The 12,745-nt window shown below is 48.0% G+C and overlaps 1 protein-coding gene across 1 annotated transcript; it reads right to left on the bottom strand.

Moving 5' to 3' along the window:
- Positions 1-6,431: 6,431 nt before the first annotated feature.
- LOC121045145 (uncharacterized) lies at positions 6,432-10,719 on the bottom strand (the record flags this gene model as incomplete). The annotated part of the gene is given in 6 exon segments (XM_040497877.1): positions 6,432-7,390; positions 7,393-7,654; positions 7,656-8,215; positions 8,218-8,686; positions 8,688-10,109; positions 10,111-10,719. Coding segments are annotated over 6 exon segments (4,209 nt in total), but the record flags the coding sequence as incomplete, so codon positions are not given.
- Between the last annotated feature and the right edge of the window lie 2,026 nt (positions 10,720-12,745).

The raw sequence follows: 12,745 nt of genomic DNA, 5'->3' as shown, positions 1-12,745 counted from the left end.
ACTGAGGTTTTAATTTGCATTTCCCTAATGATGTGTGATGTTGAACATCTTTAAATGTACCTGTTGGCCTTTCATATATCTTCTTTTTTTAAGTTTATTCATTTATTTTGAAAGAGAGAGAGAGAGCAAGTGGGGAAGGGGCAGAAAGAGAGAAAGAGGGTGAGAGAGAATCTCAAGCAGGCTCCACACTGTTTGCACAGAGCCTGATGTGGGGCTTGACCTCATGATCTATGAGATCATAACCTGAGCCAAACAAAGACAGATGCTTAACCAACTGAGTCACCAGGTGCCCCTCTTTCATACATCTCCTTTGGAGAAATATCTATTTGGGTCCTTTGCTGATTTTGTTTTGAATTATTTGTATTTTTTTTTTTTTTTTTTGCTATTGAGTTCTATGAGTTCTTTATATATTTTGGATATTAACCCTTATTAGATATATGGTTTGCAATTTGTTCCTCCATTCCATAGCTTGTCTTTTCATTTTGTTGATGGCTCCTTTTGCTGTGCAGAAGCTTTTTATTTTTTTTTTATTTTTTAATTTAAAAAAAAATTTTTTTAACGTTTATTTATTATTGAAAGGCAGAGAGAGACAGAGAGTGAGCAGGGGAGGGGCAGAGAGAGAGGAAGCCACAGAATCTGAATCAGGCTCCAGGCTCTGAGCTGTCAGCACAGAGCCTGACGTGGGGCTCGAACCCACTAACTGTGAGATCATGACCTGAGCCGAAGGCGGACGCCCTACCGACTGAGCCACCCAGGCGCCCCTAGAAGCTTTTTAGCTTGATGTGGTACCACTTGTTTCTTTTTGCTTTTGTTGCACATGCTTCAGGTGTTCCTTTAAAAAACTTTTAACTGTTTATTTATTTTTGAGAGAGAGAGAGAAAGAAGGGGAGGGGAAGAGACAGAGAGAGATGCAGAATCTGAAACAGGCTCCAGGCTCTGCGCTGTCGGCACAGAGCTTTATGTGGGGCGTGAAATCACAAACCATGAGATCATGACCTGATCTGAAGTTGGACGCTTAACCAACTGAGCCACCAAGGTGCCCCTGTACATGCTTAGGTGTTCTATGTTTCTGAGAGTACACTTGATTTATATAAATGTTTAATTTTCTTTAAGCCAATTAAATAGAACTATTTATATAATAATTGTGGCAATATCATCCAGAAGTAGAAAAAATTGCATATTTATACAACATACATAGCTAAACATATGTGAACATACAGATAGATACAGAGACTTTATAGTTCTTATTTAAAAATTTTAGCCACCAGGGGCACCTGGGTGGCTCAGCTGATTAAGCATCTGACTCATGATCTCACAGTTTAGAAGATCGAGCCCTGCATTGGGCTCTGTGCTGACAGCGTGGAGACTGCTTGGGATTCTCTCCCTCTGTCCCTCTGCTTCTCACTCTCTAAATGAATGAATGAATGAATGAATAAATAAATAAATAAATAAATAAATAAATAAATAAATAAATAATTTTAAAACGTGAGCCACCAGACAGGTAGAGTAATGAAAAACTCACTAGTTTATGAAAGAACAGTGGGATCCAAATTGCTTCTGGAAGATGCAAGTAAGATTTCAATTTACCTGCTCAGATGGATTTAAAAAAGAAATTAACTAATTTTGCAGAAGAGACTTTAAAGGTTTTTAATAGGTCTAGTTTTCAAATTGGCCTTCTCTCTTTTTTCTTTTCCTTCTGCTAAGAATACCCTTGGTTCCTGGAGAAGACAATGGTAGAATGCTTACATCTCAAAAGGCACAGAAAAAGAATACAAATTCCATCAGGAAGGACTTTGGTTCCCTAAATCCAGATATTTTACAATATTTGCAAGTTTTCTGAGATGAATAGAGGAGGTTTGGGGATTGGTTAAAAAAAAAAGATAGGTGGGCTTTGAATTATTTCTACAGTCACATTTCTGCTCTTGTAAAAGACTAGATTTGTAAGACAAGTACACTTGCTTTTAATTCCTCAAAGAATTCGGTTGCAACCTGCAGGATATCAAATGACTGCCTCACCCATCCAACTACATTATCCTCAGTTTGCTTTTTTATATCAGGAAGAAGATCTTCAATAAAGATGGAAATCAAAAAAATTCGTGTTTTAGATTTAGTGCTGTGTGTCCTTGGAATGTTTTAGCAAATCCTCCCACAAAGGTTTCAGAATGTTTTACTTTCTCTCTGAGTACATAGTTTCATTTTAGATTGGGGGGGGGGGAAGTTCCTATCAAGCTGACTATCAGCTTCCAATTTACCAACTTTTGACCACAGAACAGTTCAAAAATAAATCCTTTCAAATATCTTGTCAGGTATCAGCCAGGACAAACAATAAATATTCCTGACAATATCAAACAACCCCACAAATGCATGAAGCAAAAGATACTACCTTCCCACTTTCAAAGATAAACCAGAAGAAAGCCTTAGGCAATTCCCCTGAGAGCCAGAAACACTCTGTAGGACCCCAGCCAGAAAGAGTATAATCTACATTTCTGTCCAGCCATATTTAGCCACAAATGGGGTGCAACGCACATTTCTGTCTGGTCATCTTTTTGTGGCTCCCAATCTGACTGTTACCAAGACAAGTTGTCAGGTCACAAAGTGAGACAAACAAGAAGGCAATGGTTGTCCCCGGGGGAGAGAAAGGTTGGATAATCAGTTGGTACCTCAAAGCAAATTGAGTCATAATTCAAAGATCTAAGTCTTATAAATGTTTTTTTGCCTGCCAATCAGACTTTGGAAAGAAAGGGAAATGTGAAATCTTACCTTCTTTCCTTTTTTTAAAAAAAGTATGTATTTATTTTTGAGAGAAGTAGGAGTGGCAGAGGGGTAGAGAGAGAGAGGGAGCCAGAGGACCTGATGCAGGCTCTTTGCTGACAGTGAAGAGCCTGACATGGAGCTCGAACTCATGAACTGAACTGTGAGATCATGACCTGATTCCAGTTTGGGACACTTAACCAACTGAACCATCCAGGTGCTCTTGTCTTCCTTTCTTGAGGAGGCATTACAGATAGAAAGATAGAAATGGGAGAGCTGACACTGGGAAGAATCCTCACCTTTTGCAGGCTTCTGCCGGTTTTCTCAGGATCATGTCTGCAGGCTCGGGAGTGAGTGGGGTGTCCCAGTGGGCCTCATCCTGGCCACCAGAAACTATAAAAGAGGAAAAATGATTCTTCCTTTATTCTTTATGGTGAGTGCTTGGCTGAGACCCCTTTTTCTCTAGGGCACCTTGTAAATGGAGAAGTTTATCTAGGTTAAAAGTTCTTCGCAGCAGCCACAGTAATTCAAGATTATCTTTGGTAAGGCTAGCCTGCTTGTTCAGACTTAAAACAAAATTTAACCAGGGCTCCTGGGTGGGTCAGTGTGTTAAACATCCAACTTCAGCTCAGGTCATGATGCCATGGTTGATTTGTTTGAGCTCCGCACCCGCTGTCCCCTCTCCACTCTCAGCACAGAGACTGCTTCAGATCCTCTGCTTCCTCTCTCTGCCCCTCCCCAGCTCTCTCTCTCTCAAAAAGTAAATAAATATTTAAAAAAGCAAAAAACAAAACAAAACAAAAAACAACAGAAAAAAAGCCCACAAAATTTTATTCGCCGGAGATGTCACACTGGCCCCAAGTCCCCCTTAAGTCAGACCCAATCCAGCCAGGATCCAATCCAGTTTCTAAGTTAGACCTAGCCTGACCTAGTAATCCTTCCTGGATTCTTTTTTTTTTTTTTTTACTTTTTACTTTTTTTTTTTTTAATTTTTTTTTTCTCAACGTTTATTTATTTTTGGGACAGAGAGAGACAGAGCATGAACGGGGGAGGGGCAGAGAGAGAGGGAGACGCAGAATCGGAAACAGGCTCCAGGCTCCGAGCCATCAGCCCAGAGCCTGACGCGGGGCTCGAACTCACGGACCGCGAGATCGTGACCTGGCTGAAGTCGGACGTTTAACCGACTGCGCCACCCAGGCGCCCCTACTTTTTTTTTTTTAATGTCGCATTCATTTTTTTTTTTTTTGAGAGAGAGAGAGGGAGACAGAGAATCCCGAGCAGGCTCCAGGCGCTGAGCCATCAGCACAGAGCGCAAGGCGGGGCTCAAACCCACAAAGCTGAGATCATGGCCTGAGCTGAAGTCCCGCGCTTAACTCACCTAGTCACTCAGATGCCCCTCCTTCCTAGTTTCGAAGTGCATCCATTGTGACAAAGGACTCCTTCCGGTTTCTAAGTCGGACCAGGTCCGTCCTGCATCCGGTGGGGTTTCTAACCCGGTCCCGTGTCTGAGTCGAACAGAGGCTCTTCCGGTTTCTGGGTCAGCTGCCATTCGACCTCAGACTCCCTCGGTTTCGCGGGTGCACCCAGTCTGACCCCAGACCCAGCCCAGGAAAGGAAATGCCTGCTGTCTGAAAGCGCCTCACAGAGCAGCTGCAGAGCTAGGCTCCAGGAGGGACTTACCGCCTCCAGAGCCTGCGAGAAAGCGGCAAGCTGAGGGGAGCTCAACAGGTAGGTAAGCCTGGTGGCTCCTTGGTCCTGGGGGCTGCTGGGGTCTCCTTTTGTTTCCTCTTGTGACATCCAGACTCTTAAAAGATGAACTGAGGCATAATAAACTTTTAAGAGTTTGTTTGAGCAGAATTTGAATCGGGCAGCGTCCCATCTAGCAGATAGAAAAGATGTTCAAAGGAGCTGAGCAAAATGAGAGTTGTTTGTAGGCACAAGGGAGCAGAAACAGGAAGGGAAGAGAGCCTGTTGGTTATTGCAAGGTGGCTTTGCTTTGGGAGATGGCAGGCATGTATCAAGCTGATTACCTAACTAGTGCTGATCAGGCGACCCCTGAGTGATGGCTTCAAGACTTCATTTCTGGAGAGCAGTAACTCTAAGTAAGTCTTGATGCCTTTGGGGACTTAGGACTTAACCTAAGCACCTTCATCTGGGGACTGTTGCCTTGTGTTTAACAACAGAGAAGCTTGTCTTTTTCATATACAGGCAGGTATAGAATTCCTGACTTTATGTATAGCATTGTTTTGTTTTGTTTTCTGGATTTGATCCACATTCAAGTTTAACTAGTAAAAATACACTATTTGTTATGCCCAGAATTCATGATCCCCAAAGACCACCAGGGAGCCGAGTCCGATGCAAAAGCAAAAGAGCCTTTATTTGAGCTAGCTCGAGCTCAGTCCCCTACCTGCACTGACGCAGTGGTGAGATACCGGAGAGAGAGCGAGTTTCAAAAGCACAAAGGTTTTATAGGGATTTAGGGGCAGCCGATTGGCTGGGGAAGGGTCAGAGTCCTGTTACGCAGGTCGCTGGGCGTGTCAGGAAGTTTGAACGGGTGAGCGGGAGGTTACTCAAGGGGAGGAGGCGCGATCTGAGGTTTCTGCGATTTTCCCGGAAAAGGGGTCATGTTCGGGGACATAGTCACTCAAGGTGGAGAACACAGAACAAGATGGAGTCGGCCGGCATAGGCCCGCCCTTTCATTCCCCCCTTGTCATGTAGCTTAGGGACCCAATCATGGGACCGGCTGCATTTGTGGTGACAAGGGGAACAGAGTTTGGAGGTTTACGCTAAGTTCTGGGAAGCATGTGTCCCTGGGGTGGCTCTGGGAGGTCTGATTAAGTATTGTCCCCGAGCTGGTGTCTATGATCTGCCAGGTGATGTTTTGGGGGGCGTGGGGACTCCCGGTAGCATGAGCAATGACAAGCAGAGTTAACAGAGTTACCAATATTAGGTGGGTCGAATGCGCTGTAGCTTGAGCTTGAGCGGGTTGTGTTGGTCCCGACTGATGGCCCATCGCGTGACAACGTCCTTCCGGATCAAGGAGGGGTCCGCTGGCCGAACGTGGGTGTGATGACCCAGGTCGCGATGCCGTCTACTTTGAGAGCGGTGGGGGTTGTCAGCACCACGATGTAGGGTCCCTTCCAGTGCGGCTCGAGGGTCTCTTGGTGGTGCCTCTTGACATAGACCCAGTCTCCAGGCCTGTACTGATGAGGTGTCCGGGTCGGGCCAGCCTCTTAGATGGCACGGAGGCGCAGCCAAATGTCCTCGTGCGCCCTCTGGAGCCCTCTCAAGGAAAGAAAAAGTTCTTGATCTTTAAACTCAGCAATAAGTTCAGCTCGAAGGCTGGGAATAACAGGGGGTGGCCTGCCAAACATGATCTTGTAGGGAGTAAAACCCAGAGTGTAAGGAGTGTTTCTTTTTTTTTTTCTTTTTTTCTTTTTTTCAACGTTTTTTTGTTTTTTTTTTTTTTTGTTTTTGGGACAGAGAGAGACAGAGCATGAACGGGGGAGGGGCAGAGAGAGAGGGAGACACAGAATCGGAAACAGGCTCCAGGCTCTGAGCCATCAGCCCAGAGCCTGACGCGGGGCTCGAACTCACGGACCGCGAGATCGTGACCTGGCTGAAGTCGGACGCTTAACCGACTGCGCCACCCAGGCGCCCCGTAAGGAGTGTTTCTAACCCGGTAAAGGGCGTACGGTAGGAGAGTCACCCAGTCCCCGCCAGTCTCCATGGTTAATTTGGTAAGGGTCTCTTTTAGGGTTCTATTCATTCTTTCTACCTGTCCTGAGCTCTGGGGCCTATAAGCACAATGTAATTTCCAGTTTGCCCCCACCGCCTTGGCTACTGCCTATGTTACATGCGAGATAAAAGCTGGTCCATTGTCTGATCCTACCATGGCAGGAAAACCATACCTGGGTAAGATGTCTTCGAGTAGCTTCTTAGCCACCGTCTGAGCTGTTTCATGCTTGGTTGGGTATGCCTCCACCCAGCCAGAGAAGGTGTCTGTAAATACTAAAAGATATTTATTACCATACTTTCCTGGTTTGACTTCAGTGAAGTCGACTTCCCATTGGGCTCCCGGTCTGGTGCCTCTGAGCCTGGTTCCTTTTTTATTTGATGTGGCTCTCGCATTGGTGAGTTGGCAGGTCTTGCAGGCAGATACAACTTGCTCTATTTTGGTGTCCTGTTGGTGAATCTTGATTCCGGCATGTCGGATTAAGTCTTTTAATTTTCGGGCCCCCATGTGAGTAGACCGATGCATGTGCTCTAATATTGAGTCTCCGAGCTGGTCTGGCAGCATGAGCTCCTTGTTAGGTGTATACCACCGTCCCTTTATCTCCTGGGCCATGGGGAGTTTCTTGATCCACTGTAACTCCTCCTGGGAGTACTTGGGCTGGTCTGGTAAAACTGGGTCTCCCGGGTCCGGTAGTTGTATGGTCATGGTGGGGACTGGAGTAAGGGCTACTGCCTTGGCTGCCTGGTCAGCCTTTTGATTACCTCTAGCTACTGGGTTATCAGCTTTTTGGTGCCCTTGGCAGTGGATAATGGCTAGCTTGGCAGGAAGCCATAAGGCCGTAAGCAGGTTAAGTATCTCCTGCTTATTTTTTATAGTCCGTCCTTCTGCCATCAGTAACCCCCCTCCTGATAAATTGCCCCATGAATATGAGCTGTGGCAAATGCATAACAGCTGTCTGTGTAGATGTTAAGCCGTTTTCTAGCTCCCAGCATCAGCGCCTTGGTGAGGGCTATGAGCTCTGCTCGCTGGGCTGATGTTCCGGAGGGTAGAGCCTCCGCCCATACGGTGTCCGTTTCGGTGACCACCGCTGCACCCGCATACCTGTGTCTGTCTTGCACAAAGCTGCTGCCAGCAGTGAACCAAGTAGCCTCGGCATCGGGCATCAGGGAGGGGCCGGTCGGTCAGGTCCGTCCGGAATCCATGTACTTGTTCCAGGATTTCCCCACAGTCATGTAGTGGAGCACCTAGGTCAGGGTCGGGCGGCAGGGTTGCAGGATTGAGGGCTGCATTGGGGTGGAACCGCACTCGTGGAGGGTTGAGTAGGAGGCTCTGGTAATGAGTCATATGTGTATTGCTCATCCATCTATCCGGAGGCTGTTTCAGGACCCCTTCAATGGCGTGTGGGGGCGTGATCCAGATCTCCTGTCCTAGGGTCAGTTTGTCTGCGTCCTTGACTAGGAGTGCTGTCGCCGCAATAATTCTTAGGCATGGCGGCCAGCCGGCAACCACTGGGTCTAGTTTCTTAGACAGGTAAGCCACTGGGTGGTTCCAGGGGCCTAAGGCTTGAGTTAGAACCCCTTTTGCTATTCCCTTATGTTTGTCTACAAAGAGGTGGAAGGGTTTCCTAATGTCTGGTAGGCCCAGGGCTGGGGCACTTAGGAGGGCCTTTTTTAACTGATTAAAGGCAGTTTCTTCTTTTTCAGCCCATTTAAATGTTTTCCCCTCTGGCGGCAGTAGCCGGCTGATCCTAGGAATTCCCTCACTTCTCTTCGGGAGGTGGGAGTACGGATCTTTAGGACAGTTTCTTTTCTGGCATCTGATAACCGCCACTGTCCGCCCTCCAGGATATAGCCCAGATAACTTACCCTCTCCCTGCATATCTGAGCCTTCTTCGCGGATGCCCAGTACCCTAAGGCCCCCAGGGTAGCCAGCAGGTCCTGAGTCCCTCCCTCACAGTCTTTGGCCTTGTCCGCAGCAATCAGGATGTCATCTACATACTGTAGAAGGGTGAGGCCAGGGTGCTCCCTTCTGTACTCACCCAGGTCCTCCTGTAGTGCCTCGTCGAAGATGGTGGGTGAATTTTTGAATCCCTGAGGTAGCCGTGTCCAGGTGAGTTGCCCACTGTAGCCCTCCTCCGGATCATGCCACTCCAAGGCGAACAAGGGTTGGCTCTGGGGTGCCAGCGGCAGACTGAAGAAAGGCATCCTTTAAATCTAGTACAGTATACCAGACCCTGGAGGGTGCCAAGGAGCACAAGAGAGTATATGGGTTGGGAACAGTTGGGTGTATGTCCGAGACCCTCTTATTTACTTCCCGGAGGTCTTGTACCGGTCGGTAGTCATTTGTGTGAGGCTTTTTGACCGGCAGTAAGGGGGTGTTCCAGGCAGACTAGCAAGGAACTAGTACTACTAGGCTTCATACTCTCTGGATGTGTGGCTGGATCCCCTTCCGGGCCTCCTGAGTCATGGGGTATTGTTTGATCCTCACCGGACTCTCTCCTGGCTTGAACTCTACCAGGACTGGGGTCCTGTGAGCGGCTAGTCCCATCCCTCCCGTCTCTGCCCAAACCGAGGGGAATTATTGTAGCCATCTGTCTATATTATCCTCTCTCGGGAGCGCCTCCTGGTGGAGGAGGTATTCATCCTCCAGTTTCATGGTCAGTACCTGGATGGGGTGGCCCTTGCCATCGGTGACCTGAGACCCCCCTTGTCTGAAAGTTATCTGAGCTCCAATCTTGGTCAGTAAGTCCCATCCTAACAGCGGGTAGGAGCATTCTGGTATTACCATAAAGGAGTGGGATACCCGGCCCATTCCCAAATCAACTGTTCTTCGGGTAGTCCATGAATACTGGCTCATACCAGTTGCCCCTTGTACCCAGGACTTCTTGCTGGCTAGTTTTCCTTGTGGGGTGCGGAGGACCGAATGTTGTGCTCCGGTGTCGACAAGGAAGTCAATAGGGGTCCCCTCCACTTTAAGAGTTACCCTGGGTTCGGGGAGAGGTTCCGAACCCTGACTCCCCTAATCACTTAGTTCATCTAGCTCTAGGACTTTTACTCGATCAGTCTTGCTTCCCTTCCTGCCGGCCCTTTTTGGACAATCTCGGGCCCAATGCCCTATCCCCTTGCAGTATGCGCACTGATCCTTCTGCAGCCTCTGCTTCCCCCCCTTGGTGGTTCCTTTACCTTTTCTTGAGTCGTCTGCCAGCTGCCGGAGACGGCGGTCTTGTTCCTCGGGGACGTCAGCAGTGGTAGCTAGTAGTATTCTGGCCAGGTCTCGAGTCTGCTTACTGCTGGCAGCCGCCATGACGTGAGCCTGCTTGTCCTCAGGAGGCTCCCGGTTATTATATACCTTTTCGGCTACCACCAGTAAGTCCTGCAGACTTTTTTCTCCTAGTCTATCTATTTTCTGTAATTTTCTCCTAATGTCTATGGCTGATTGGTTTACAAAGGCCATGATAACAGCTGCCTTGCTTTCCGGAGCCTCTGGATCCATGGGGGTATAGGTACGGAATGCCTCCATGATCCGTTCTAAAAAGGCAGCCGGAGATTCATCTTTTCCCTGTTGTACATTTCCTACCTTGGCCAAATTAGTTGGCTTTCTAGCAGCCATTCGGAGACCCCCCCATTAGAGTCTGGCGGTAGACCCGGAGCCTCTCCTTACCTTCTGCCGTGTTGAGATCCCACTGGGGCCGAGTTACGGGGAAGGAGGCATCTATCTCAGCCTGGTTGGTGGTGGGATTCCCGTCTGAGCCCGGAACTAGTTTTCGGGCCTCATTGAGGATTCTTTCTCTTTCTTCAGTTGTGAACAGGACCTGCAAAAGCTGCTGGCAATCATCCCACGTGGGCTGATGGGTAAAAAGAACAGAGTCTAATAAATCAATAAGCCCTGCCGGTTTCTCGGAAAACTTAGGATTCTGAGCTTTCCAATTGTAGAGGTCACTAGTGGCGAAAGGCCAATAGTGATGGGGCTGATTCCCCTCCGTGTTTGGGGGTCCGGCGGCTTGCAGGGGCAGAAGAGTGGAGTCGGTGGTGGAGGCAGATTGCTCCCTCTGAGCCCTTTGTCTGGTAAAGGGCGGGCTTCCCACTGGAGCTTTTCCGCCTCCCGCTCTCAGAACAGCATCTGCCTCCCCCAGAGGGGGAGGATGGTGTTCTTCCGGCATCCTAGAGGGGTTATATGGGGGAGGAAAAATTAATTCTTCTTCAGTACCCCCCTGTAAGACAGGGTAGAGGGGTGCTGAAGTCTGGATAAGACTTTTCTTCTTCTTTGTCCCCTGCAAAGCAAGAATGGGTTTTGGTTCCGGAGGGAGCGGGGCTAGGAAGGGCTTAAGCCAAGAGGGTGGGTCTTCTACAAGGTCCTGCCAAGTGATCATGTAAGGGAGCTGATCAAGATGACCAGTCTTAGGCCGAGAGATGATACTCCTGACTCGGTGGATGGTAGGGAGGTCGAAGGTCCCCCCTGGTGGCCATCTGACATTGAAAGTTGGCCACTCACTAGAACAAAAAAACTGCCACTGACCCTTTCGGACTTCCACACTGAGGTTGTTAGCTCTTCCCCTCACATCCTTAAAGTGATCAATCATAATACTTAGAGGAGTAGTCTGAGTCTGTCCCATAACGTCCGTCCAGTAATTCCACAGAGCAAAACAGAGAAACACAAAAACAGACAGAGGGCCCCTAGAAAGTCTTCCAACTCCATGGAAGCAAAACTGAAAGCTAGCTTAGACATTTGAGGGGATTCCACGTCCCTCCAAAGACAACGGCCTCACGCCGACCAGCGGGAGCGACCCGCCTCGTCTCAGACCTTTGAGAGGATTCCCCGTCCCTCCAGAAGAGAGAATCGGAATGTCTTCCGAAACTCCCAGTCCGTGGTCCTCCAGTGCGTACACTTAGACCGCGTCGGGCACTACCAGAATTCCAGAAATGAGCTCACACAGAAAAGACAGAACAAACAGACAGACACTAACCGTGGCCAGTTAGGCTCTCCGGGTCAGGGGTCCCTCGGGGTTCTTCGGGATCCCGGACGAGCCCCCAAATGTTATGCCCAGAATTCGTGATCCCCAAAGGCCACCAGGGAGCCGAGTCTGATGCAAAAGCAAAAGAGCCTTTATTCGAGCTAGCTTGAGCTCAGTCCCCTACCTGCACTGACGCAGAGGTGAGATACCGGGGAGAGCGAGTTTCAAAAGCACAAAGGTTTTATAGGGGTCTAGGGGCAGCCGATTGGCTGGGGAAGGGTCGTGGCCTCGGCTGATTGGCTGGGGAAGGGTCAGAGTCCTGTTACGCAGGTCGCTGGGCGTGTTTTGATCAGGAAGTTTGAACGGGTGAGCGGGAGGTTACTCAAGGGGAGGAGGCGCGATCTGAGGTTTCTGCGATTTTCCCGGAAAAGGGGTCATGTCGGGGACATAGTCACTCAAGGTGGAGGACACAGAACAAGATGGAGTCAGCCGGCGTAGGCCCGCCCTTTCACTATTGACATGCTTCCACAAGCAAAGCCTCTCTGCATCCTTAATGCCTGCTACAATCCTTGGTAAAGAGTAGGGACTCTGTAAATGTTTGTTGAACTTCAGGGTTACGTGCGCCTGTGTTGTTTGCTTTCTAGAAGATGGCCCATATGTGCCCTTATGGTAAAAATCCTATTTATTTTAAATAAATTTGAAATTTGATAAGATATATCAAGCGGCAAGCAACAAGTCTAAGCCATCAAAATGGGGCATCATTGCATAAGCTTTCAGAATCAGAATGTAAGACTGTCAAGGAATGGCTTTGTAAATGTGTAAATCTCAAAACTAAGAAGAGCTGTATTCAGATATCCTCCCCTCTGTTGGTGTATACCTATGAGCTCTGCCCTTGAAGCCAGACAACTGATACTCTGATTGCTTTTCAAATTGAAAGCCTCACCTACTGTTTGCAAACGTGTTCTCTTCTCTTTTGCCCTGTTATTGAACAAACAGGCATTGATTTCTCTCTCTCTCTCTCTCTCTCTTTTTAAGTAACAGGCTCCCACAGCTATTAGATACAACCATGCCTGTTTAGTGGAGGGTTTAACTGAGAGTCATGTTAAAAAAAGAAAGACAGACAGACAAGTAAGGACTCTAATTCCTGCACAGTCTGTTGGTTGATTGCTGTTACAAAAATAATGAATCTGATGTGACAGATGGAACAGATGTAACTCACTAATTATTAATACACAGCTTCGTAGGGAGAAAAGTGTGTTGGAAGGTATTTATGGCCATATTACAGCTGAAAGCAGTCGGGCAAACA

Source organism: Herpailurus yagouaroundi, unplaced genomic scaffold (genome assembly GCF_014898765.1).
Source record: "Herpailurus yagouaroundi ecotype Mexico unplaced genomic scaffold, PumYag 189, whole genome shotgun sequence".
Taxonomy (NCBI): Eukaryota; Metazoa; Chordata; class Mammalia; order Carnivora; family Felidae; genus Herpailurus; species Herpailurus yagouaroundi.
The sequence above is the reverse complement of the archived record's forward strand: the minus strand, read 5'-3'. Positions and strand labels throughout refer to the sequence as shown.